The sequence below is a fragment of the Anabas testudineus genome, chromosome 21 (genome assembly GCF_900324465.2).
Source record: "Anabas testudineus chromosome 21, fAnaTes1.2, whole genome shotgun sequence".
NCBI classification, from domain to species: Eukaryota; Metazoa; Chordata; class Actinopteri; order Anabantiformes; family Anabantidae; genus Anabas; species Anabas testudineus.
The window spans coordinates 12,305,345-12,329,077 of NC_046629.1; the positions used below are offsets into that span (position 1 = coordinate 12,305,345).

At 39.1% G+C, this 23,733-nt stretch overlaps 3 protein-coding genes across 4 annotated transcripts in view; 1 reads left to right on the forward strand and 2 right to left on the reverse strand.

Annotated features, from left to right (window-relative positions):
• Positions 1–2,444: 2,444 nt before the first annotated feature.
• The window catches only part of hoxd11a (homeobox D11a), a 27,973-nt gene continuing 6,684 nt past the window's right edge, over positions 2,445–23,733 (reverse strand). The window contains exons 1-2 of one of the 2 annotated variants that reach the window (XM_026376938.1): positions 3,699–4,314; positions 2,445–3,012 (exon numbers count right to left, since the gene is read on the reverse strand). In XM_026376938.1, the coding sequence (XP_026232723.1) occupies positions 2,777–3,012; positions 3,699–4,299 (837 nt within the window). In that variant the 5' untranslated portion in view covers positions 4,300–4,314 and the 3' untranslated portion in view covers positions 2,445–2,776. Of the gene's footprint in view, positions 3,013–3,698; positions 4,315–23,733 lie in introns of those variants that run through there. The other variant, XR_003299824.1, reaches the window with a different exon arrangement.
• hoxd12a (homeobox D12a) lies at positions 9,298–10,534 on the reverse strand. The gene is made up of 2 exons (XM_026376937.1): positions 9,991–10,534; positions 9,298–9,536 (listed from the first exon to the last, which is right to left on the reverse strand). Exons 1-2 carry the CDS (start codon positions 10,532–10,534, stop codon positions 9,298–9,300), a joined length of 783 nt encoding a protein of 260 aa, XP_026232722.1.
• On the forward strand, positions 20,499–22,569 carry evx2 (even-skipped homeobox 2). The gene is made up of 3 exons (XM_026376936.1): positions 20,499–20,892; positions 21,227–21,465; positions 21,955–22,569. The coding sequence occupies exons 1-3, from the start codon at positions 20,499–20,501 to the stop codon at positions 22,567–22,569; spliced, it is 1,248 nt and encodes a 415-aa protein (XP_026232721.1).

Below are 23,733 nucleotides of genomic sequence, written 5' to 3' on the forward strand. Positions count from 1 at the left end.
GACAAACGAATTAGTTTCACAAAGCTTTTATGGTATGAATTATAATATAAATGCCTCTTTCTTATTTACACACATTATTTAGCAAACCGTGGCTATTTGCATTTTGTCACAAGTGTATTTTGAATGTCAAGATGAACAGTGTTTGGAGATTATTTTTGATCAGGGCTCCATCGTTTTGTCTGCAAAGAAAGGCGAATGTGTGCAAGTTAGTGAGTCTGAGCAACATATCCACGGACCAAACATGATCAGCGATCTTACAAATGTTTACAGAGACATAAACAAAGTGCCACAACACAGAGAATGCAGCTTCAAATAATGATCTTTGGTATTAATGCCACAAGTTTACAGCAACCATACAAAGCGTTGGAGAGAATGGAGATATCGCCTGTTGGTTAAGTAAATAAACCATGTGTGGTGTGAAACTCGTCTCTTCGCAGGCCTGTTTAATGCCTGAAATTACATTCCCCACTGTACCGTAATATACTCATTTAAAGAAAGAAATATTAACATCTGATGACACAGGCATCGCTTCTGTCGTAATAATTTTTCCAATAACAACTGCAAACATTTTTAATAATCTATGACACAATAAAAAGACAACAAAATGATATGTATGATGTAATGTATAATCAGCTAATCCACGCATAAGCATCCCGGTAATATTTAATTCAATTAAGCACCTTAATAATACCGTTAGTAATAATAATAATAATAATAATCATAATCATAATAATTCAGAAGAAAACGCAATGTTCAACAACATTTGCCTTTGGAGTAACTCGTAGTTCATGCTAAACAACCAACAGAAAAAACTAGGATTTAAAAACATGTATAGGTTATAGCAACAAAATGAAATAAAAAAAAAAAAAAAAAACGGAGACGAGCATGATTCTGGAAACAACCCCTCATAAATGGCACAATATTTGAAGCCTGCACTGATGGTGGTGGGAGTATGTCATTATGATTATTTCAGTGGTCGTCAGAAAAAGATAGAGATCTCTATTCCAAAGTTCACATGATGAAGAATTTCTTTTCTTTACCTTGCCCTTTTCAAAACACTTGAACGTGACTTAAATGTAAATGCAATCACCGTCTGGAGAATACCACACAGGAACTGCACCAAATTCTACTGGACACAGAGGAAAAACTGCAGTAACGTAGATTATTATTATAGGAATAAGCTGTTCGTGTTCTCACATCTGCACAGACACTGCAGACTGTTGAATATTTGATATAAAACCATGTGGTTTTGGACAATTAAAAAAAAAAAGAAAGGTAAAAAGTGTAAATACTGCAGAAAATACAACAGCATTCTGGGTAATGGATGCAGTTGGAATAAAATAAAAACCTAATCAAACCCTGCATGAGCGGATTACTCCTCCACTGACTGATTTTCATGCTGGGTGGATGTTAAATTTGGCTGAACTCTGCATTTCCACTTGCAGATAAAGCAGCAAGTCTGCCCTCCTGTGGATACCTCGGGAATCTGGGTGAAATAACCCACACAGTTGGTAATGTAATTTCACTATAGGAGATGATGGCAACCCAATTAAACGCTTAATGAAACCTCAGTTTTCTAATAGCCTTTTGGGGAAATAACGGCAGACAAATGAAATAAACATTAATTCAACTTTTGCTTTTCATAAAGATTGCAGAGACAGGGGGTGCAATTATTGCTGCACAGACTTTGAGCGAATCACATGGAATATGAATAAAGCGTCTGATTGTGTTAAATGCATTAAGTCTGCTCTTCTATTGGTTAAACACACTGTGATGATGAACACTACTGAGGAACAGTGTGGCTTTCAGATGCCTACTCGTCTTATAGAGCTAGTCTGGGGTCTTAACGTTGCACAACACAGACAGAATCGTTTCATGTGTTTTAATTAAAAAAGGAAAATGCACTTCATTCCCTAATATTTAACAACCATTCTCGCAGCACATCCAGATGCGTCAAAGCCACATTTCGCCAACTGTGCGCACTAGAAAAGCGGATAAACTTGAAAATGTACTTATCCTTGCAGATGGCGGCCCTTGTTAGAATATCTCCTACTGTCCATCCATCCACAGTTAACGCTGGAAACGTTTCAATGGCCTCTAGAGATAAAAGGAGCTAAATGTGGACATGATGCGCACTGCATCTCTTGAATTCTCTAAACATTTGTAGCCTGGAGTGAAACTACTTTGAGACTTTGAGGGAATCGATTCTCATGTGGTTTGGGGGTTGGGACACCGAAGTCCAATAGCCCCCTATTTAGATATTTACAGCTACTTTTATTGTACTGTCTAGACGGTTCAAGGTTTAGTAAACAATCCAGTGTTTGAAAGCAAAGGAAATAACGGGACCATACAGGCCTACAAGCGCCAAATCTCTGCACGGATTTAAAACAAATCCCCCCTATGAAACATTTTTATAGGACTTGGCTGAGTTCATGTGACTGTCATACAACACATGTCGTGTCTACTTTATTTCACACCACAACGTACATTACATGCGTCCGTATAAATGCACAATACACATGGAAGAAGCCTACATACTGCTCATAAATAATTTCAAAGCACTTGGCTGAAGTATGTGTTTTGCAAATTAAGCGAAAATACATGAACATAAATAAATAAATGTGGGATTTGTTTTGCTGTAATATGGCAGCTTGGTGTTTTGTAAAAGAAACAGTTTAAACGGAATCATCAGGATTCAGTGATGCAGAAAGGACCAGTCTGTAAATCGTGTGTGTGTGTGTGTGTGTGTGTGTGTGTGTGTAGCTTATGTCAGGTATCAGAATAAAGGATTCCCTGTGAAATACTGAAGGCGGTCGCGGTTCAGCTTTTTCTCTTTCATTCTTCTATTCTGAAACCAAATCTTCACCTGGCGATCTGACAGGTTTAACATCCTGGACAGCTGAAGCCGCTTCTCTTTGTTAATGTACACGTTGAAGAAAAACTCTCGTTCAAGTTCTCGGATCTGGTATTTGGAGTAAGGACACCTTTTCTTCCTGGACTTGGTTGATGAACCTGCAGAGGTAAAAAAAACAAAACAAAACAAAAAACAAAACAAACAACAAAAAAACATGGAAAATAGTTCATAAAATGTAATATTAGATCCTAAATTTTCAAATAGAGTGCTGCCAAATGGTTGACAGATATATTTATTTAATTATTTGTCTGTGCACAAAGAGCCTTTTTCTTTCTCTGTCCCTCTCTGACCCACTACACACACACAAACACAAACACACACACACACACACACACACACACACAGACTGAGAGAGACAACAACAGAGGATTTGGCATCAAAATAATCTTTCACTGCGCTGATTCTTTTACGCATATGTTGGTATTTGAACTTACTATATCCTGTATTTTTTCTGTCCTCACACCAACGCATGTTTGCAGCTGAATTAAACTTTAACAAAAGGTTTTTCTGATTTTCTTTCAATTCCCCCATCAGTGCATATAAACTCCAGCAACACAGCAATGTTACTAGGCGCAGAGCAACCTTTAAACTACGGTTACTTGACTGCTTCCCATTGTAAATACCTTTACAACCGTAAAGCAAATCTTATTGGGATATAAAAGCTTTTGCATGCGTATAAAGCTGCGGATATGCCTGCACGGCCACGGTGGTGGACACAGAGCAGTCCAGACACTATTGTCTAAATCGCTCATCTGCTATTCAACACAAAATGGGAAATATTTACTCTGTGGCTCGTTCTTGTCGCAGCAGTTGGATAATGATGAGTCCTCGTCGACGCTCCCGCCCGGGTCAGCCTTGTGCTCTTCTAGTTTGGTTAAAGCCTGATTGTTATTCGCAGCATCTCTCGGAACAGCAGAATCTGTCTTTTGTTTAGGGATCTCTGCGTTGGGCTTTTCCGAGTTAGGAGAGTCCAAAAACTGGTCAAAACCCTGGGGAAGAACCCCGTTTCGACCCACACCGGTGAAGAAATTACACGGCGAGCTCGTCCCTGCGCCGTACAAGGATTCGTTTTTGAATATCACATCCGCCCTGCTGCCGGAGGACTGGATCAAGTCCCGGTGCATTATCTCGTCCGCTGAGTAGTAAGGCGCGTAATTGCCTCTGTAGTGCCATTTGCTGTGATGGTCCAGTCCATAATCCCTGAAAGCGACTTCTCGAACAGGCTGGACTTGGGTTATGTTGGAAGAATAAGGAAAATTAATCTGACACGAAGTAGTCTGCGGTAAAAAGGAGGAGACTGATGTAAAATCGGGCGTCGAAACGTAATAAGTACAGTTCGGTAAATACATATTTGACGCACAGCTGCGATCATCGTATTCCGTCATAGCTCTTCTTCCCTTTTCCTCTTTGCAACGGAGGAATTGGCAGCTTGGCTGTGTTAAACTTTGTCCATCTATAGCACAACAAGCGTGCGGAAAGACCCCGCTAGGGAGAAAAAATCGGAAACGTAGGCAGACCTGCAATACATCTTGATCGATTCTTGAGGTAATTGTGTCATGTGATCCAGCTAAGAAATTACCATACATCAATATCAGTCATTAAAAACTGTGCGGAGAAACTCATGTGAGCGCATGCAAGAGAATTCATTGGCTCCCTGGCTGCAGAGGAAACTCCTCTCCAGCCTTCTTGCCCTATGGCTCACAAAAGGAAAAAAAAAAAAGAAATAAGTAAACCACAGCTGGAATATTTAATTTGAATTTGGAGCAGCAGCAGCATCGTCATCGTGTAATCACATGTAATGACTGCACAGGCTGGCTATTCAATACATTTCTGCAATTTGGAGCAGGCACGCTTTATTGTAGCAACAGTTGGATTGAAAACAGTGGAGCTGAAGTCCTAATTTCATGAAAAGGCTGGAGGAGACACAGTGCCATTGTTGCTCCATGGTTAAAATAAAATTATGCACAAGCTGTGATTCACAAATCATTGTATTATTATTACACAACTCATTAAATGACTTCTTCTGCGTCTGCATACACATCTTAGGGCTTAGAATATAATCACTCTGCACAATGGTGGTTGGAGGATAGTTATATACACACAAACAAACACTGGCAGGGAAATCTATTTCTATTTCTACAAGCCGCTTACCCTGCAGAACGGTGCAAAAAAGAAAAAGCTCAGGCGCCACAGAAGAAATAAACGACCACTACACTGCCGTAATAAATTCTTGTAAAATTACTGCAAAGTGTGCAAACAGGCTCATGAGTGGCCCCGACTTTTAAATCAGTTTGCACTGGAATGTGAAAACATTGCTTTTCTGTTTGTTTTTCATTTGTTACGTCATAATCGTTGCTGCAGACCAACACACTGCAAAAAAACGTCCAGTGCAAACAGCTGTAACGACGTGCCACTGCAAATGCACAAAAGTTGATTTTGGATGCACCAAGACATTAACAGCGTCAGTCGCAAGCATGATTCAAAGAGCACGTCCAACATTGCCAAGTCCACAACGTCTAGCTTTGACCGTCTGTGGTCTAGGTGATGTCCACCAAGCATTCAACAACCCACTGCAGCTAAATCACTTTATTGCACCCAGGCAGCCATGCCTGCAGGATTTCGGCCTCTTTCTGCAAAACGGAGTGGAAATATCAGTGAACGGATAACCTCATATCTCCAAGAACCGATCAATATTCTGTCTTTGTGAGTATTATTTTATTCATATTTTTAAAAAAAATCTAAAATCAAACAGGAAAAACTGAATTTAAAATAATCACGCATTTCCTATTTTTGGAGCTGATGTAGATTAATACAAACAAACAGACACACAACTATCAGGCAAATTGTGCACCAATGGAAATGCAGCATTAATTTGGGGTTTTAGTAGGCTCTATTATTCTCAAAGGACTAGATTTGTTTTTCACAGCTTCGACCTTGAAGGTCTCACAACGTGAAAGCAACTTAGAGGCGACTGGGTTTTTTATTGTTATTGGGGGTAAAATCAGCTCTGTGATCCAGTCTGTCTTCGACCCTTCACCACTTCATGCTGAAACGCCTCGGGCAGTGAAGGGTGGAAATTTGACATTTCTAAAGAAACTAAACTTAAACATCCTGCTGCTTTCTGCTATCACAAGCAAGATAAAGAAATGTTCAGTGGGTTAAGCATATTCTTTACCTCACAAATTGGCAAAGTGCGACCTGTTGCTTGTCAGTTGTGATTTTCTTTTACGTTGTAACATTTATTGAATCCATTTTTACGCATAGTGTAACGCTAATGCCAATTATTCTGATATGGGCTACATAATAGTATTACCAGTAACCTCATCATTTGAGGTTTGCACTGTTGCAGCAACATGTATAATGTTCAGTTTTCTACCATTTACTGGAAATATAAGTTAAAATTTTAACATGCGATTCTTCTAAGATGCATTTCATTATAACATTCACACTTTAAATTATAACCTGCGGTTTGCAAGAGCTTTGGAAGAACAGGACGTCTTTAGTTTTCATTGTGTTGCTGAGCCAGTGTTTTGTGCGTAATATCAACTTTAATACTAAGCTATAATTTATCAAATCATATGAGAAGTTACTTCAGAGTGACTGGTGTTAATAAAAAAACATCTAGGGAAAGTAAAAGAAAAGAAGCTCTATTGTGGGATTTGGCAGTACACAGCCCACTAACTTGATCTTAACTTTGTTTTGGCGCCCCCACGATTTAAAAGCGCAGGGGCTGTTTGGTGATGTCTGGCAGCGTTTGGCAGTAAAGCAATTAAGTTAAGAAATACTGAGGGAAAAGTTGCCCATCGGACACAGAAAATGCTCGGTTTGGTTCAGAACAGCCTGAGAAATAACAAACTAATAGTGGGCGAAACGTGCATGCTAAGAATTATAAGATGAGCAAACTAAGACAAACCCCGAGCTGGACAACAACGGGCCTGCAGCACAGGTCTTATGTAAAATAGCATGCTGAAAATACACACACACACACACACACACACACACACACACACACACACACGTATAAAATAAAAGCACCAAAACTGAGAACATTTGCTAGAGTCACACGAGGTAGGAACCACCTCCCCATGTCACATTATAAATTATTAGGTTTAAATAATATTGTGTCTCAACCTACAGTATCACTGCAGTGTTACAGAAACATATTGCTTACAGTGATGATGACATGAAGGTGAAGTAATCGGGGGTGGGGGACCCTTAATTGATCCAGTCCTGCGTTAATGTTTCATGTGTATCCTCTGACAGCCACAGCTGAAGTCTCTGCTTTTCAAAGCAGACTGGTCACTTGTGACCTGTAACCTTAAACTTTATCAACTCCCAGTCACAACATGGCAACAATAGTCAATTGTTTTGTCCAATAAACAGTGACCTAATTAAATATGCCCATGCGCACCACACACACGCCAAAATCACTTTTAATACTCGGAGGAACCTGTTGTGGCGCATAAGTGGCATTCAAAATTCATGTGATGTAACACGGTGAAATTAAAAGATTACTTCTGGATGAAACCTTTCGGTCACAACCACAGTGACCTCCAAGTGGCATGTGGAGGTTTTGCCTGTGGGTGTGAGCTGCTGTTTTGTTATGTATTCACCGTGGAGAGGAACTGCGCGTGTGTGGGCTATGGAGGATAGCTAAATAGCATGAACACAAAGGCACCAAAGGCCAATATAAAAAAGAAATACACAAAATCTTACTAAAATCGAGTCAAAATAGTAATAGTTTCACATATTTCATCTATATTTGGTTCTGAATCAAGAACAAGGAAAAAAGAGAAAACGTATGATATAATTCTACTAAAACAGTCGACATTAGTTCTGACAATATTTAATTATTTCTATGTTAAGCTGCATGATAAAGGTAAAGATAATGGCAGATGCTGAATCTTGACTGTGACGTTTAATTTGAGTGTTTACCAGAGATGTGTAATCCAAGTACCTGCGTGTAAATACAACAAATATTTCCTTTAATTTTCAAGGTGGGGAGTTTTCTGCGTATCTTAAGTGAAAGATACCAACACTCGCAAACACTGGTGCTTCCACCGGTGCAGACACAAATAGAAGAAACATTACATAAATACCGTTTCATTTTAAAATTATTATTAAAGTCCGAGTTGCAGACCCTCATATCTTCCACTTAGTTCAGCAGAGAAGTATTATGATAAACTAGTTATCGACAACTGATCTGGAACTAAACGTGAAACCTAATGGTTAAATTTTGATGCTTTTTATTTTGCATGAAAATGTAAAATGTGTCACAAGTTGCACAAATTTTCTGCGTCAGTTAATTTAAAATGCTCTTTATTTACAAATGTTATCATCCTCAAGTAGCGCCCGCTTTATTAAACCAAATCTCGCCCGTGCGTAAAAAGATGGCCGCTTTAACCCACATTCTTATTTTAACAATAACATGCTTAACATAACACCCACTCCAACGTTAAAAACATACATTAACCAAATTTAGTTATAAATGTTTTAAAGCAGGAATGATTCTAATGCAACCAATTTTCGACTGTACAGTCACACTTGTAGCAAAGCACAAATCAGGTCTGGCTATTCAAAAAAAAAAAACAAAAAAAAAAAAAAAAACATTTCTTAATTCAATACAGTTATAATTTAGCTTTAGAGCATCCGAATGTTTAACAGCAACAGACTCACTTGTTTCACAGACATTTGAAGTAAACACCTCAGAGGCGGCGCAACTCGTCCTCCACAAACCGAACTTGAATGTGGAGGCAATCGTAGAACAAAATGTAATATTGTTTATTTAAACAGGCTTATTACAAATTGAGTGAATCAGGCATTTCATCGAAGGACAACAATTAAGTAATAATCATGCAATTATATTATGTTCTGCAATATTGACTTTACAATATTGACGCTCTCGTTTAATTCGCCCGTAAACATGAACTTGACTGTCCGCTTCCACATGTAGAGGCCCACACTACATGCGCAGGACATTTTACAGAATACACACAAGCACTGAGAGACATAGTTCTGGTTAAATGGTCAGACGTTGGTGTTGGGTGAGAATTAGGCTCACAGGTTTATATTTAACAGCACCGAGGCCCAACAGCGGACAGGGCGCATTTGGTCAGTCTCAAAGTCTAAAATGACCAACTGCGTAAAATGTCATGTGCCAAAATCTCCAATGCATTTATAGTTATTTTCTTTTATTAATATCAATTATGTTGAATTGGTTGTGACTTGATAAAACCGTGGCCTATTAAATGACACCAAAATAAACACTTCACACGTTTAAATACAAGTCAAAGCCACAAACCCAAAGGGCTCGTCATGTGCTGCAACATTCATAGTGCAACATATTCCTGTGCGCCGCTGGTCATGATCAAGTCCAAAGGTCATCAGTACGCGGGGAAAGCCTGTTCTCGCATCATCAGTCTTTTCTTCTTCATCCTCCGGTTCTGAAACCATATTTTCACCTGCTGGTCGCTCAGGTCCAGTCTGTCTGACAATTCTTTTCGTTTCTGTCTGTTGATGAATTCATTCATCATAAATTCATTCTCAAGTTCAGCCAGCTGTGGCTTCGAGTAAGGCTTTCTCTTCTTTCTGGTTCTCACTTGCGACGAGCACCATGGGACACCTGAAAGAACCAGAGGCAGGTTTACACTTTACATCAACACCAACTTTAATAAAAGAGTAAAATACAATGGAGGGAAATAACTGCTCCCAAATGCGCTGTTCACAATGTTGTTCACATCTTACCAAAATATGGTTTAATACTATTACAGTAAAATTAAGAAGGGAAGCCTGAAAATATAGTTTGTTACTATAAACCACGTACAGTAGCTTCTATATGGATTTAAAAGAATTAAAGATGCCATTAAGGCATATATTACAATGCATAACGTCTCAGTATGACACCTATGTCAAAATACCCAGCCATGGAGCTGGTTGGTCTTTTATAATGGATGAAATAAGATCACAAACTGTTGGTGACATAAAATAGGAGACACTGACTATGGAAGGGCACATGGTTTCATGGTGTTTTAATAAAAGGTCTTGTTAAAATCATTTCAAAAGATGGTCTACTTAACCTTCAACAAATGTAGTCCTGGAGCATGTGTGACTTGGCGGTGGATGAAGAGGATTCTGCTCCTGTTTGGTTCCGTTCACATTAAGTGGATCCGTTGAATCTGCATCAACCTGGGCCGCAGAAGCGTGAGACCGACTGTCCAGATCTGAATAACCGCGGTCACTGGCATAAACTTCATCTTGTCTGCCAGTCTCCTCCGTCTTGTGGTTCGTGTCCTGAAAACATCGAGGCGACTCCTCCAAATGCGCCTTGACGTGGCCGCCGGAGGAATTGGTATTTATAGACACCGAGTTGGACAGAAACGGCGGACAGTAGCCTCCGAAGGCGCGGTTCTGTGGTGGTGCTGCTGGTCCAGGCGTGCACGAACTTGAGGAAGTCCACGGGAGCGTGCACACCTCTCTCCTATTGTAAGGAATCTGATGCAGCCCGGGTATGTGGGCTCCATTACCGCGCAAGTTGGAGAAATACAGCGACTCAGGGGGAGCAAAATTCAACAGAGAACCAACATAGCCCGGATTTAAGGGATTCCTCTCACACATTTCCATGGAGCTTCCCTCAGACGCTTCTTGCAAGCCTTTTAGCAACTCCTGAAGAATATAGGGTAGGTAATTGTTGATTTGTTAATACAGCGTCACGTGATATGCAAAATATGTTGTTCCGCCCCACCCTGGTTCCCAATACTGCATTGCAAGATAATCCATGAGGAAATATTTTGGTACTGGGTGGGGGAGGAAGTTAAATTCTTACAATTAGAGTTCTATATTTATATATAAGTTCAGAAAGATGTGGAAAATGTCATTGTCAGTGTTGGCACACTACCACTAATGGTGTTTTGGTCTGACTTTTAAATAAAGGGCCTTAAATGCAACACAGGAGACAGGAAGCAATGCGCGCAAACTGGGTACGCATCCAGGCTTAATGAATGACTTCCACAAGAACAAAAATGATGTAGAATATGCAACATTGTGATATATTATTCTAATATCTCGCAGTGGCAGAAAACAACATATCAAAGGACACTATATGTTCTTAAAACATGATGGCTACGACGTGTATATATAGACAAAACTGTTCATGACAGTCAAAAAAAAATTCCCCCTTCTCACATGCAGTCCCAACTATGTAACATTATAATCTTTACACAGACAGCATTCACTGGAGGCTCATTGTATTATGTTATATTACATGAGCTACAGTACATTGTAGCCCTGGAGGTGTTGATTTTCTTGTGGCCCCTCCCTTGTATACAATGTAGCCTTTATTCGTGTTGGCCTTGAAGCTATATGGACTGAACATCTGAAGAAATAAAGTATATCCGCAGTTGGAAAACTCGCATTTGCTTTCAAGGAAACCCTCTCACCCGAAGGCTTAAATTCTTCATGTCCCCAGCAGTGTTTGTGACCATAGCGAGCTTTAAAACCTTTGACTGAATAATTCTGAAATCCAGCCCTGCGTGTACCGCCATTTATAAAATAAGCTTAGCACACTAGTGCAGTTGGTGTCTATAAAAAGGAACTTTATTATTTTCCGGAGTGAAGAAAAGGAACATTACAACAGTCATCTCTCCATAAAAGCTTCTACGCGCCGCTCCTGCTGTACAATTACGACAGTCAAATGTAAACACCTTCAAATAAACGAGAACAAAAATAACACTCTCCTTTTTACAAAATGATGACGTTCATACAGACACTGAAATGACAAATACTGCTAATACTGCTTTGCAACACATTTGGCAACACAAGTGTACCTTACCAAATGTTCTCAGTGCCAAAGCAATATGCGTGCTCCTATGGGAGCGATGATTAATATAAATGACCAATAATCAGTAATCCATAGTCAACCCAGCAGAAACTCCTGATTTGCCTTTTGTGGTGTCTTTGTGGTGTGGTGTGGTGTTTTCTCCCCATGTTTTCACAGACTAGCATTAAGTGGGATTTGTGCTGTGTGTGGGTCAAACATCCACTCAACCTGAAGCCTTGGAATAGTTGTGTTTTTCACTGCGTTGCCAGCAAATGGTGGACAATTCATTGTCTTCATCACATCGGCGTGTGTGTGGCAAAAACGCACCACACTAGAAAGATGTACTGAGATTTGAATCAGGCCAGAGTGTTTTATCTAAACCACGACATTAAACTAACATCACATGTGTTGTTGTGGATGAATCCCGATAGGTGGCAGCACAAGTTCATATCTGGCCTCTCTCCTCCCCTGCTGTCCTGCTCTTTTCATTGTCATCAGCTAAATCCTGCCACTAAAACCTCATCAGTTTGATCCATCACTGCAGCCGTAGATTCACTGAAGAATAAAATGTGTTCGTAGCAGCATTAGGTTATTTAACGATTCAAGCAGTGGGTCTATACAAATCCGAAAGAAAATATGTTCACAATTTTAAAGTAGGCTACTAAAGGAGCCTTTTCTAAGGTAATTTGAAGCTATTTCTACTTTACTTAAATATTTCTGTTTTCTAGGATCTAATATTTCGACTTCCTTAGCGGACGTTTTAAAGGCAAATATCACTTTTTTTTTTGCGAGCTACAGTCATTTGACAAATAGAGGCTACTTTCCAGATTTAAAGAACAAGAAAGTATTGTACTAAGACTTAATTCACATATGACATTCAAAACCCAACCCAGTAATCTATATCATTTAAATTTCATTTAGCAGATTATCATCAAAACAGAAAGCATGGTCGTTAAAATAAATAGTTATCAGCTGTAATAATAAAGTGAACTAACTAATGTATCAATAATCCGATAACATCATAGATTATTCTGAAATGCGACCTTCTGTATTTGAGTACCTGCAATTCTGATAAATCAGAATTTGTTGAGCCAAAACTTTTGTAACATACTCAGTGGATTTTTACTTGTAACAGAGATCTACACTGTTTAATTATATATTTTTTTTATTTAAGTACATGGTCTTATTGTATTTATTCCACTATAATATCAGCAATTAAAGGAGAAGCAACTACGAAATTTACATAAACATGTACTTGTTGTGAAATCAAACTGTGTTGGTTGCAGATGATACCAGACACATTAAGAAAACCTCAAAACAGCAGACAGAAAACACGCGTACAGACAGAAAATACGCGTACAAGCGACTATCAAGCAACATTAGAGATGAAAAAACAAAACAAACAAGCAAACTGAAAATTTGTTTTAAAAAGGGGGAAGAAAATCAGCAAAATAGGGACTGGATCTGAAATATTTTATAAATATGGGTTACTAAATAGTGAATATTATCAACAAAACATACGTATGTATGTTACATACGACTGTAAAATAGCTTTTATTATGTGGACGTGTTAGGTTCGTTTTGTTTAAAAAATAGTGTTTGCACATGTTGGTCGAAGCTTAAAGTGTTTCAAACTATAGAAAATTAGAAAAATGTGAACAAAATTCTTCTTGTCTGGTTTCATGTTTGTGACACTAGTTTTCTTAAAGGACCGTTTTCATTTTCTTTAATTCCAAACTGCGCAGAGCTCCTCTAGGCCAAGTCGTCCCATCGTTTCTAAGGAAGAAACATATTTATTTTTTTTTTTTTAATTCCTAGCTTTGTATTTGGGACCTACATGTTCCTGTGGACAGGCGTCATAATTAGAAGGAGACGTTTTCCGTTTTAGAGCCATTTATTGCCCTTCGCCCTTCGTGTTTATGGTGTCAGGAGCCAAATTGAGGAGATTCAGTCTGGTTGTTTTCCAGACGCTGTGAAGGAAGCTATCCGCCGTCTTTTGTCCTTGGTAATAAACTTGCTGCTTCCCTCGTTCAAGTTCTCTGAGCTCAGAAATGTTGCCCTCCGAGTGTTAAAAACTTCAGTGTTTCCAGTCGGTGTGTTTCACACAGGATGCTGGCCCACGTCAGATGGGAAACACAACGAATGACATAACTGTGTTCATTTGGCGTTAAGAAAGTTATTTTAAACTCTTGTCTGTCTTTTGTGGGTCCCTTTGAAATTTTTACATATAAATCTATAATTATTGTGGTTTTTCTTTTTCATTGTTGTTGTCTGTTTTTGCTTTTTTTTCCCTTATTAATCTTATAAATCCCTAAAATTCTTTGAAAGTACGAAAGTAAAAAACATATGTAAAATGTTTGGCTGAAGGAACCTGTTATATGTTATATGTTGTATAAGAAATACAATAAAATAAAATGAAATAAAATAAGATAAAACAGGTTAGACACATACGATTTTGGTGGATTATCCTCAAAGTTATTTAAACTCACGGTCAAGTATGTAAATACCAACAGAAACTGGTGTTGTTGAAACATCTTGATGATTTAACTAATGATTGATTAGAGCATTGCGTTGAAATCGATCACAGCATAGTAAAAACTATGTCGCACAAATAACATTTATACTGTAGAAACAGACGACGTGCTCCACAGTAAACGTGAGGCTGCACTATTTAATTCTCCTTAACGCAGCTGAGTTTTTCTAAACGCGCGCACAAAACATTTCCACCACGTTCAAACTGAAAATAAAATAAATTACAGTAAAGGCTACAACACAAAAGACAACACGTCACTATGAAAACTACTCATCAATTTCTAATTGCTTACACTTGTTTGTTACTTTTCCCTCCACCAGTGTGATGGGAGCTGTAGTTTGTGCTTGTTCCTTTGCAGCAGGTTTGTTTTTATTAGGAATCTATTACTTCCTTAATCACAAACAGAACACACGAAACACATGGAACGACTTTTTAAGTCTAACTTTGTTTTGGCCCATGACTCACTAGTACTCTACATACATAATGACGTGGAGCAACATCTTTAAAACATATACACCTCCAACCCAACAGAATGGCAACAAACGAGTCCTGTGAATGTGCATGTTCGTGAATCTTACTCACTTAAAGTTGCAATAATCCCGTAAGAGAGAGAGGGAGAGTGGTTTTCATACAATGGTGCAGCTGACTCGTTGCTCCCTGTTCTGTGGTTGGACTGTTTGCGTTCACGTGAAGTCGCCACTAGATGGACCTCTCAGACAAGCAACAGACAGAGCTGTGTAACACTTGACACTTTGGGGGTTTGGTATTTGGATCACAAGTACCTCTTCCAAATACATTCTGAAAAAAGAAAGCATCTCATTTTGTTTACACCTATGTTTTGTTAATATGCTGCGAAGATTCATAATAATCTGAAACACACATTGTTGTGAACATCATCATTGTCAAATTTGAAACTGGAAATCAAAATATCAACATGTAGCCTGCACGGTGGGGTGATCTCACTTCTGAAAACTCCCTTTAAACCAATTTACTTGGTCACAGACAACTGTTCATGTTGTACAGGAGGGAGTTTACATTTATATTATTTTTATAGATCACCAAGCATTAAAGTACTCACATTGTTACAGGTTACAGTGGTTTGTGCTATAAATTAGCAATTACTGGCTTACATGGCACCCAGACTGTGATATCACTTTGGCTTTAAACTGTCATCAGCAGGAGAAAGAAAAATACATTTTGGTATTAAAAGGAATATGATCTAGGAAGAAAAAACACTTAGCAAATAGGAAGAAAATGTTGTACTTAGAGTACAGTATATTACATGTAATTAGAGTAAAGACACAGCTTTCACCTGTTGACCTTTACCGACAGATGACGTGCAAATATTTCATATGAAATACCTCATTTTACCACATGTTGAACAACAGTCTGTCATGCATTGTACTTTATTTTGAATGTAAGTCTGGAGCGAGGACTGTGCTGTAATATCACTCATCTCTGTGTCAGCTAAAAGAAACTGGGACAAAAAAAAATAAAATAAAAAACAACATTCACTCAGACCAAAGCCAAATTCTATGCACGACTTCTTCACACCGACCTGTTCCTATAGGTATTATGCACATCAATGCCAGGCCTTTCCAGAGGTGCAACTAAGTATTTGCATATTTAGGATTTTTATTTAACTCCAGTTTTGTGCTCATTCTGCATATGTTTGGTAATATTTACTATTTCTCACCGTCTGCAGATCTGTTTTTTTTTTTCCTCGAGACAACTTCATTGAGGTAAGTGGAGCCATCTTTACTCAGCTGTGATCATTAAGCTAAGTTTAGGAAATCAAGAGATCAATCTGCACTTTCAGCTGCATGAGCACAAAGCAATAAGGGGAAAATACATGGTTACTGTGACAGACGTCTGCATAAAGCAAGTCTGAAGCCTCTGCACGGTCATTAAGGAATGGTGACCAGTGGGAACATAGGAAAACCCAGTGAGAAATCTAAAACATTATTTGCTATGTCTCTATCGTGTTAATAAAGAAGATACACTATGCAAAATCATCATTTGACTGTTATTTCTCTTCCTTGTCAATAATATTTTTTCCAGAAGCAATGGCTCATGACAACACTGGGCCTACAGCAGTAGTAGATAAATTATTTGTTGCTTAAGTCTAGGATGTCCTAGAGTATTCCTGACTTTAATGCCAGCCTTTAAGGCAGCCCAGCACACAGGTAGGATCCACCTGTCAGGGGCTCATTCAAGGGACCAAAGGAGCAGTTCCTCCATTAACCACTAGAGGAATGTTGAGTCCAACAAAGCTGAGTGCACTGAGGAGACAAAAACACCTCACTAATAGACTCACATCTTCTAAAGTGGGTTTTATTCAAGAAAGCGAATGTGACAAGAAGGTTACACTAAAGCTTAAAGAGAAACGTGTACTGTCTGTTGACTGAAAGGTGTCTAAAGCAGTCGAAGTTATGCTGGTTGCTGCTTGTTTGTCTAAACTCAGCACCACTCTGCTCTGTTATTATTGGATTTTGTGCTTAGAGTATTTAAGCAAACATGTCGCCTGTTGATTTGAAGCCGTTAGATCATGTCTCTCACACACAGGTACTGCTGTCCAATATGTAATATGTTTTATTTCAAGTTATCAACATTAGCAAAAATGCACCAGATCTAAATCACCTCAGTTTTGTTCCAGATATGTTTTGTACTGAAATGGGCCTGACTTGCTCAGTAAACTGGGAGCGAGGCTGAATTCCTAAGGGTCTTACAGCAGTTATCCGACTGATAATCAAGTTAATTTCAAAGAACGGACATTGTTTCTCAGAATCTGTTTAACTGATTGGTTTGACGTTTATCTTCGTCTTTTCACTTAAGTTCATATGTGTTCACATGCTGGTTATTAACAGCATTGTTAATTTGTATTTTTTGTTATGCAGCACTGAACATTCAATGTTATTGTTAAATTATTGTGTTAGTGTTTTGCTGCCTTTTTCAACACTGCAGATTTCATATTTTTGCCTTTGTCACATTGACATTTACATCTTTGAAACAATAAACATATTTATTCGTGCTTTTTATTCCTGTTAACATGTGGCAATAAAGAATCATGTTTTATTATATTTAACATTTCCATTGTTTTTTTGGTTTTGTTGGCCACTGTTTATTTTCCATTACAGCTGAGCACTATGACCTGGGCTGGCCATTATGCGATTACCACATAAAGTCTCTTATTTTGTTGGCCTGTGTTTAATTGATTAAACCACAGAGAAATTCCCAGTGGGACACATGACAAATTATGCCACAAAACCCTTGACTAGCGCTCTTTCATTCCGCTCTCCACCCTAAATCCGTGCCTTTAATCACCTGTGAGTGACGAGAGCAGTCATTTCCGAAAATCAGTCATCCACCAGAACTGTTCACCCAACCCCCCCACCACAGGCTCTGGCCTGAGTGTCCATATTATGCCTATTGTTGTTATTCTGCCATCTGTGTTGAGTTGCTGAAAAATGCTTCCTTGCTGTAAATGCTGAGAGACCCTGTTACTGTTTCACTACTCAATATTGATTCTGTATAAATACTCAAACTTACAAACTCCAAATGCTCTTAATCCAAAGTTACAGAGGTCTGTTCAGAGTGAGCCACTTTTCAGGAGAGCATCTGTACACTTAACACATGCATCAGTGAGTCAATGAGTGAACATCTAAAGAGTAGCTTTAGAGACACTTCAAGTCATCTGCATGAAACATTTTATATCCATGCAGCAGAAAGAGATAAAGACTCCATCAAAGTGAACGTTCAGTTTCCCACTACTCTTCCTGAGACACTTACAGACTTTTTTCAGGAGACATTTTAACTTGTCACATAATCAGAGGTGCTGTATAACTTATAACATTGATAATTGCTCTGCTCAAGTGCACAGGTCGCAATCATAACAGTGTCACAGTGAGCTGGCATGTACAAAACCATGACCCCAAAGCTGAAGCAGCTAAATGTAATTCAGAAATTATTATTTGTATTATTTTCACATGTGCTTTTCCTACTGTGACGTATCAAAATGTCGACTCTAGAGAAAAAGTAAAGGCCTATCCAATTTTAGTTTCGACAAACCCAATACTAACAGTATTTAGACTACATTATCTAGACTACCTGAGAGAACTGAGAATAAAAGTGAGCATTTCTACTATCATAATTCAAAAATATAATTTTTTAAGTTTGTACAATTCATAAAGATTTGCAGTATAAAACTCTGTGAAAGTCTATTCAGAGCAACATTAATCAGTTGCATAATTAATCCAGTACATGTATGCAAATGACCTAATTAAATTAGATGGAAATTCCCAGAGCTCTTTGAGAAAAAGAATGAACACCAGTGTCTTCCATATATATTTTTTTTAATTCAAAAAACAAAAGAAAACATTTTGTTTGCTAACAAAGTGACAGGTGGATTCAACTTCATTTCATTTGTGGAAAATCTTATTAATTGCTCTTATTCGAGCTGTAAAACACGTATGTAAGATTAAAACATTAGTTTGCAGGAACATTTTTAAACAAATGACTAAGTGTGCTGAGCTATGTTATAATCAGTGCCACAGATAATGCAGTTTTGGATATTTAAACTTCAAAGATATTCTTCAAAGGTATCAGTGCCACCAGGCCAGAGAGTTGATTTTAGCTCTGATTTGAATCACATCAAACTCCCAATATCACAAAAAGAACAGAAACTATTGAATTTGGAATGAGGACTTTGGCTCTGCAGCAGCTTCCAATTGCTCTAAAACGGTTTTCCAGTCGAGCCTCATGAAAATATTTAGAGTGCTCAGGACTGACACAAATCACATTAGGTAAGTAGAGCCCACACCTCCCACGGATTCAACACCTAATAGTTGTGACAGCAATTAATACTAAAACCTGCAGGAGGCGCCAGAGGACGCACAGAGGAAAATGTGATGGAGCCTTCAGAGTCATTTCACATGGAGAAATCCATGGAGAGTCCATGTATGGGTGTTAAGTCTTTACGCATTGAATCTCAGTTAGAGTTAATATGATGCATATGTGTGCATGTGCCATTTCTAATAGCTACTCAACTACTATGCAGATAATTGAGGCTTTGATAAAAAGCTACTACATGAAACGACTTAGAGCATCCTAACATTTGGAGAAACAAACAAACAACCAAAAAAATCACATGTGATTCTGTTAAAAACGTGAAATATAAGAAATTCGTTTTGTTTCAACATCACAACGAATCGAAAACACAGATGTCAAGAAACAACAGCAACAAAGTTACATTCAAATCCAATTCCCACAGCAACCACTGTGAAATTTAAGACGAATGATGTTTTAGTTACTTTAAAAGAAATAATCTTAACATAGAAATAGGTTACTTGTACATGCGGTTACAGGGAGCTGCATAATTGCGCGTTGATGTCGGGAAATGTGTAATAATGCATGCATTATCATCATTTCAAAATGTGTCTTTGACGAATAGAAGCCCGACTGGAAGAAAATGCAAAAAAATAAAAATGTAATGTTCACTGATAAAATGTCGGCACCGACATAAAGACAAAGACAAAAAGCCACTTTTATTATTTCGTCACACTTGCACGTTAAACAATGCGCTTCACACAGTCTGGTGATTAAGTCGCAGAAATGGGGGAAAAAAGAAAAAGAAATAAGGAGGAACAAATAAAAGAACGATTAGAGAGGAGGAGGGCGAAAAAGAGAGGAGGGAAACAATAGAGAATCAAAGCATAATAATATTCCTAAATGAAGAGGGAAATGTTGCAGCGCTCATTTTATTAATCAGACTGTCAATTTCACCCAAGAGGCCAAACCCAAGAGCAATCTGAAACAGACTCAGAGATCAACCCAGGGACAAGCACCTCGCTCCTCACTTCTCTCTTCCTCTCCACTTGGATATTATTCGTCTGACCGAAGGCCGCCTCCATCATCAAGTGACAGCCCTCTCCTATTTATTTGCTTATAAACCTGTTACAATAAATGATCATTGGAGCAACGTCAGCCGAGCATTTTAACAACGAGCAGCTACCACTTTTGATGAATGACATTTTGTTGCTGTGGGGAGGACGCACGGCTCATTTTGAGCAGCCGCTCGTCGATTGCATTCAGATTCTTTCATTTTTCTGCGTCTTGCTTATAAAAAGCTTTAGACTGTTATTTAGAGACAGTTGCTGAGTTGCATGCGGATTTAGCTCCAACACAAGTCATTGGTGCTCCAGCCCCCTGTTTTTTTTTTTTTCGTCTTGCGCGGCTTAATGATGGAGAGGATAAGAAAAGAGATGATACTGATGGAGAGAGGTCTGCACAGTCCTGTCGCAGGGAAGAGGCTCGCAGACACACCTGCAAATTCAGTGCTGGAGGCCCTGGAAAACTCGCAGCACAGCGGAAGGCTAAGCCCGAGAATAAGTTCGGCTTCTCTCCATGGAAATCTTGGGGACATCCCGACGAAAGGCAAATTTGAAATTGACAGTCTTTTCGGTTCACACCACAACAGTGAAAATAACTCTTCGACGGAGATTTCTTCTTCAGAAAGCAGAAAGAAAATGAGCCTTTACTCCGAAGTTTCGCAAGAATCCGATATTAACAGTGATGTGGAGGTGGGGTGCCCTGCGCATCGCTCCCCGAGCCAACACAAGGAAAACAACAAAGGTAAGATTGGATTTTACTCTGCAACTCCCTTGGTTGTATTTGAGGGGTTAGATTTTGACATTACCATTATTATTAGTTGACTTTTTCTTTTTAAAGTGAGAATATAAAATATAATTATTATTAAATATTATTATTGTGTAAATTTAGCACAATAAAATGATTTAAACTAAAACTGTTTTTTGGTCATTTACCTTTTTTAAAACCACTTTAACCTTATCAGTTTTATTATTAGCATCAATAGGCTTTAAGATTCACCGTAGCTCCCTATCTTTTTATTTTATTTTTATTTTTTCTTTAGTATCATAAATGTTTTGTTTTGGGTTTTTTTTTTTAGGTTTTTCAGACAGTAACTCTGGATCCTCAAACACAAGCTCGAACAACCTGGCGAGCATGAACGGAAATTCAACGGGAGGATCCAATTCAAACAGCGACCAAGTCAGAAGGTATCGGACTGCTTTCACCCGAGAGCAAATCGGAAGACTGGAAAAGGAGTTTTACAGGGAAAATTACGTTTCTAGACCGAGAAGATGTGAATTAGCCGCAGCGCTAAATCTGCCCGAAACTACAATTAAGGTAGGCTACAGATTAATCTTCATTATTCCTGTCCACATGTCTTCGGTGTGCATGTGTTAGTGCAGGGGCACAAAAATAAAAAATAATAAGAACTATAATAGTCTGCAGCTGGGCCATGTTGTTGTTTCTGCTCATGAAGTGTTGATATTTCAATTTTTACTTGCAGACAAAAAAACGTTTTGATTTTTTTGGTCACCTCGTTGGATGACAGTCAATTTAAGCAGAAATTATTTCAAACCCAATTATTTATTTATTTATTTTTACTGCAAAAACAAATCATTTGAACTGCAGTGTTTTAGTGGATTGTTAAATTGTTGCTGCTGTAGGTTGTGGGAATTGTTTGCATGTGTTAGACATATTAAACATCAGTGCAAGAGAGCAGTGTCTCTTCAGACCAGACGCTGAACCACACTCTACAGAGGTCTAAGATTAGAGCCTGCAAACAACATGGCAGCTTCAATATGGGCCTTGTGTTGACTCTGTGTGCAGGTGTGGTTCCAGAACAGGCGGATGAAGGATAAAAGGCAGCGTTTGGCGATGTCCTGGCCTCATCCAGCAGACCCCAGCTTCTACACTTACATGATGACGCATGCGGCAGCTACAGGAAGTCTACCTTACCCTTTCCACTCGCACATGCCTCTACATTACTACCCGCACGTCGGTGTCACGGCGGCAGCAGCGGCCGCCGCCGCCACCGGTGCCGCCTCGTCACCTTTCGCCACGTCCATTCGCCCCCTCGATACCTTCCGCGCACTCTCCCATCCTTACTCACGGCCAGAGCTCCTGTGCAGCTTCAGGCACCCGGGACTCTACCAGTCACCCGCAGGCCTGAATAGCTCAGCAGCGGCATCAGCGGCGGCGGCGGCTGCGGCGGCGGCGGCGGCGGTCAGCGCCCCGTCGGCCACCGGGCCTTGCTCGTGTCTGAGCTGCCACAGCAGCCAGGCGGCGAGCGCGCTGGGCTCCAGGAGCTCCAGCGCTGACTTTACCTGCACAGCTTCGGGGCAAAGATCCGAGAGTGGATTTTTGCCGTATTCTGCTGCGGTTCTCAGCAAGACCTCAGTCCCGTCACCAGACCAACGAGAAGAAACTTCACTTAACAGATAACTCATCACGCAGATTACACGTCCGTTTTCCTGTTTTGTTCCAGTCCTGCTTTAGGGGACAGGCCTACTTTAAAGATCACACCTGGGTAAAGCATTCGTTTCTTAGGCAGCACTGTAAACACATGAAAATTTATTTCTACTAGTCTGACTCAAGTCCAGAAAAACTCTTTTTAAACGAAAAAGACACGAATAGTGAAGCACTGAAATTTTTGCAACTCATGACAAAAAAAAAAAAAAACTTTTTCTACAGGCTTGTGCCCTCGTGTTGTGCCAGTTGACCAATGTTCATGGGCTGTCCTGGATTAACATACATATTTTAAAAAACAAACCAACTAACAAACCATTTTGCCCCCATGCTTCAATAGCTGTGCCGTTTCAATTTATTTTAATAGCTTCTACAAACTACAAATCCCAACAAACAATGAAAGTGAAAGACAGTCACACTCCGTATTTCTGAGACTCAAATGTCCAACGTGACAAACCCAGCCTGGCCATCTTGACTTGAGTTTAAAGACACAAACATGAGCTAATTATGCCATCTAAATTTAGACAGTAGAAGGTCCTACTTTTCTGCCCAGCAGCAAATCTTTCTTCACTAGGCCTAATAGACTGAGATTTTGGCAGCAATAGCTTTCCACAACACCCAGCATCTGCTCTATGGGGACACCCCTAATCAGGTAGAAGGTGCATATCATTTTGCACCGCGTCTTTCGTGTCAATTTTTATGTTAATAATGAAAGGATCATGACAAAAATTGCCAATCATGTACCTAGATGGAGCTCCTTTGAATACATGACTGTATGGAAGTTCCTCGTTTTGAGACCCGCTGTCAAGTGCTAACAACCCGCGGAGGGAAGTCATTAGACATACAAAAGACCTGGAACAAAGCGACTGTCCTGGTACACAGGACGCACTGGATAATGATAATATTTGAAACATGGAGGGTTTAAAAATATTACTTGCTAAGCAGCCTATAAAGAGCCCCTATTTTTATTTTATTTTTATTTTTTTTATTTTATCTGATGATGGGAAACACCTTGATTCACACACTGTCCTCTTTTATTTACATTGCTGAACCTCGTTATATCAAATCCAGTATTTTCATAGGTATGTAATCCCTATAGGACTTCTTAGCGCACACACACACACAATGACGGGACTGAGC